Genomic DNA, 4,940 nt, shown 5'->3' on the forward strand with positions numbered 1-4,940 from the left:
TATCTCTGTCTTCACCTACGCCGCTGTGTGTCGCAGAAAACAGGATTGGTCTCTTAGATTGACAGACACGATCTTGGACTTCTACAAGAAGAAGAAAATATGTTTTATGGTCACATACACTTGGATAGGTGCAGTGATGTTGTTTTTTACACGCGGCTCATAGGTCTCGCAGGTGACGTAGAGACTTTTGCGTCGAGCTCCGACGACGAGGGCTGGTTTTCTTTTTGTAATCGTGATTTGACTGTAGATCTGCACCCACCATGGATAACAGAGGACATCTATGTGATCGATGAGCTGTGTAGATCTTGTTTAGCCGACACTTTACCTCGCATTTTGATATCTTCTGTATGATATAGGGGATCTGGGACACATTTTGTAAGCTCCTGTTTGAAACTCGCTTATCGCCTTTGCGGAAAGCTGAACACAGTAGTCTGTTGTGGAATTAAAGGAAGTCATCAGGCTCTTAGCCAGAGATAAACAAAACAAAACAACATTTCGCAAAACACCTGGTTTTAAAAGCAGTGGTTGCGCATGCAGTCAAGAGTCATACTATAACAGACACCAGATGGAACGAACGATGATGGCATACTGCAGTCAAATAGCCACGATCAGCACACGGAGTTATTCCTGGTTAGTTGGGTTGAATTAGTGGTTTAAGTCTAGTTGGGCTCTAGAACATATTAATTAGTATGGGTAGTGTGTCCTGGTGGTACGTAGTCTGTGTCATATTTGCTCGAGCTTGGTCGCTGTAATCGCACACACACACACTACGCACTCCACACCGACACAGCACAGACAAAATCCAGCCAATACACATTCGTCCACACACATAATTGTGTTGGACGCAATGCGGCACATAATTCCAATCCGGTGATCGAAGCAGTTCTTTGAAGCGTTGGAATCAACGATTGGTCGGACCAAGAGCACTTACGACACACGCACACCTGCAGGTCGGGTGAGCTTTGCGTATTGCACTCTACTTACTAGCAAGCATACTTCTACTGCTCACATCTACGATAGCAGACTGAGAATCAACAAACAAACTGAGCAGTCAGTACCGAGATCACGCACTCAACACTATTCACGAAAGGGGGGGCGGGGGAGGGCTTCAATCATTTGCGCTTCGGTTAGAGAAACTTTCAGCTGGTAACGGCCGAAACGAGGATTTAGACTCGAGTCTAGCCGGGTTTTTTCTCCCAGCCTGGTAGCACAATTCGCATCATTTTGCTGAGTAGAGTTTTAAGGGTTTTCGAGAGAATGTTTGATATTTATGTCACAGGTATAGTCCTTTGTGTATATCATTCCTGTCAGCTACTGAATGAAGTTGTCAGATTGACCTCATAGTGGTGTGTCTGGTATCATTCCAGTTTACAATGAGGCAGAATAAAGTTCGTTCACGCGGGCATCGATGTGTTTTGATTGGGGGGGACATATTGACGGCTGTGATTTGGACCGGACCAGGTATCTTATAGGGGATGTAATCTCCCTTGGCATAGATGTACATAACAGCGGTCGGAGGGGCGCACGGGATATCTTGACTTTGTGGAGAGATTTATTCTATGATCGATTTTAGCTGAAGGTAGCATATGACCTTGAGTGCTCCATGTTGTGTTTGTCATTACTGATGTATTCACCTACCAACGGGCATCGTTATAATGAATTTTTTCCCGGAAACGGGGATCAGTGTTTTTGCCTTCCACCCATATAAACGGCCAATGGATCTGTATACCCCCCCAGCCGCCCGGCGCGACTCTTCTTCCAGAAAGATGTTCTGCTTTTCGCTTGGCTCCGTACGGGGCCCGGCGCGGGTACAATGAAGAAAACCGGAGAGGGGCCATGGCTGCAACCACCGGGGGAGGGCGGGACTTCTTTCCCGTTAGCGGTCTCTTTTGGGGACGTTATGAGGCCTTCATGTTTCCGTGAGCAGAGCACGTTGCATCCTGATTGTTCTCTGGCAATGCTACCGCGTGCTGCGGATTTCAATCAAGCCTATTGTCAAGAGACTGGCATTGGCGCCGTAGTATGCTAGGCGAGTGGAGCGGATGTGCCCGTCTCGAAGCCTGGGCCAGGAGACCGCTCGTTTGCCCTTTACGGGTCCGGCACAGGGTCGCGCGCTGGGATCAGATCCATTGTATTGGGTGGAAGGCAAAACACTAGGATCCGTTTCGGGAAAGTCATCATTCCTGGTTAGGGTGAACGTATGCTTGAGTTGACGTTAATCGTATATTCAGTAGTTTCCTCCCGATGTATGTACTGGAACTAAGATTACCTGGGGGTACGCGATGTAAGATAACACATAAAAAAACAAACTACTGCATATTTTCCAAGGAAGCGAAGGCGAGGCGGCCATCTCGTTTTCGGCGCGCGGATGTTACACGTAAGTGTGTGTGTTGTGTTGTGTTTTGTGTTGTGTTGTGTTTGTGTGTGTTTGTGTGTGTTGGGTGTGTGTGGTGTGTGTGTGTGTGTGGTGTGTGTGTGGTGTGTGGTGTGTGTGTGTGTGTGTGTGTGTGTGGTTGTGTGTGTGTGTGGTGTGTGTGTGTGTGTGTTTCATCCCAATAAACACACAGCCAGAATACCTATACTAATTATTTTGGCAAAGCAGACACACTATTCAACAGACTAGTACTTGTTGCTGACTGAGTTGTTTTGGCAGTTATGGGTTTAATGTTGTTATTGTTGTTTGTTGTTGCTGATGCTTGTTTTGCAGTATGTTTGTTGTTGTTGTTTTTGCTGACTGCTTGTTTTTTGCAGGTATGGGTGTCGTTTTTCGGTAAGCGAGTGGTAAGGAGTTTCAGGATGTAATGTGTCAGTCTATTCAAGTGGTAGTAATGCTAACTGTTGCTCCATTCTTGTGTCTCTGTTCCATGGGGTGCCAARCTACTATGGCTGACYCTGTAAAACAACATCACTGCACCTATCCAGTGTATGTGACCATAAAACATATTTTTTTTCTTCTTGTAGAAGTCAAGATGGTGTCTGTTCAATAGGACCCAATCTGCTGCAGAGAACAGAGGGAGGAGGAGGAGCAGGAGGAGGAGGAGGAGGAGGAGGAGGAGGAGGAGAGGAGGACACAGATCTGCATGAGGACGAGACAGACCTCAATCAGAAGAAGGTCTGAATTTACCTTAAATTATTTTTCTTTTTTTTGTAAACAATTGTTTTTATCAGATCAAATCAAAGGCAATACAATTACATGAATCTATGAATTAACTGATTGATATAAAAGTAAGGAAAATGAAAGACAAATGCTCATCCAACCTATGGTCCTCAGGGATCCAGAAGATCTCTAAGAGAAGTGGAGACACAATAGACACAATACACCGTTGTTGCTAACTTCTCCCGTCCACTAGGTGGAGCTACTCCAGGCCCTGACTCTGAGCATTACCTCCTTGCGGGATGAGAAGGAGGTTCTGGCGGAGGAGCAGAGGAGGTTCCGGGCCCTAGGGGGCCACATAGAGAGCCTGGTTCAGGAGCACTGTAAGCCCAACGAGAGGGAGAAGTACAAGATGCTCATCGGGGACATGGATAAGATAGTCAACCTTCTGCTGTCTCTGTGTGGCCGGCTGGCCCGGGTCCATAACGCTCTCTCTGCCCTGGACAGAGAGGAGGAGACAGAGGACAGCCAAGAGGAAAGGGTGAGATATTAAACTACACTATACACTATACACTATGTCCTCTCTTCCCTGGATAGACAGGAGACAGAGGACAGCCAAGAGGAGAGGATATGAGGCTTTCACATCTGTACTAACACTGTTACAACCACGAAACTACAATAGCAACACTACAGGATGTGAACAACAGGTAAGAAAAACCTTAACACTACTACAAAAAAATACATAAAAATTACATACCTATGCGCGCGTAAACAGGTTCCAAACAGTTTAAGGATACTAATTTGTTGAGTCTTATGTGGTATCGTATTTGCGTGTTATTTTGTGCTTTTTAATCAATAGGTTACGAAATCTGAACACTTACACTATACTAAGCACTGACACTAAAAACTACAAACAAAAATAACCTAACCTATTTGGCTGAACCTACACTACACTACACTACACACACTACACTACACTCACTACTAACACTACACTTAACACACTAACCACACTACACTAACACTACACTACAACTAACACACTACACTACACTAACACTACACTACACACTACACATTAACACTAACACTACACTAACCTACTAACTAACACTACACTACAACTACACTACACTTAACATAACACTACACTAACTACAATCACTACACTAACCTACATACTAACATACACTACCACACCACACTACAAACAACCTAACACTAACAACTAACACTTACACTACACTAACTACACTACACTACACTACACTAACCACTACAATAACACTACACTACACTAACATCTACACTACACTAACCTACACTACACTAACACTACAACACTACACTAACACTACTACACTACATTAACACTACACAACTACACTAATACACTACCACTAACACATACACTAACACTACATTAACACTTACATACACTACACTAACACTACACTAACACTACACTAACTAAACACTACATCTAACATACACTAACACTACACTACACTACCATTAACACTACACTACACTACACTAACACTAACACTACACTACAACTACACTAAACTAACACCTATATCTACATAACTTACTACACTAAACACTACACTACATAACATACACTATACTACACTACATCTAACACTACACTAACACTACATAACACTACACTAACATTACACTAACAACACTACACTACACTACAACTATACACTACACTAACACTACACTACACACATTAACACCTTACACTAACACTAAACTACACTAACACTACACTAACACTAACAACACATCTAACTAACACCCACACTAACATTACAATAACCACTACACTAACACT

At 43.8% G+C, this 4,940-nt stretch overlaps 1 protein-coding gene across 1 annotated transcript; it reads left to right on the forward strand.

Annotated features, from left to right (window-relative positions):
• Positions 1–1,836: 1,836 nt before the first annotated feature.
• On the forward strand, positions 1,837–3,677 carry LOC112071983 (protein Shroom3). The gene is made up of 3 exons (XM_070439591.1): positions 1,837–1,919; positions 2,962–3,112; positions 3,351–3,677. The coding sequence occupies exons 1-3, from the start codon at positions 1,837–1,839 to the stop codon at positions 3,645–3,647; spliced, it is 531 nt and encodes a 176-aa protein (XP_070295692.1). The 3' UTR covers positions 3,648–3,677.
• Positions 3,678–4,940: the final 1,263 nt, after the last annotated feature.

Source organism: Salvelinus sp. IW2-2015, unplaced genomic scaffold (genome assembly GCF_002910315.2).
Source record: "Salvelinus sp. IW2-2015 unplaced genomic scaffold, ASM291031v2 Un_scaffold1790, whole genome shotgun sequence".
NCBI classification, from domain to species: domain Eukaryota; kingdom Metazoa; phylum Chordata; class Actinopteri; order Salmoniformes; family Salmonidae; genus Salvelinus; species Salvelinus sp. IW2-2015.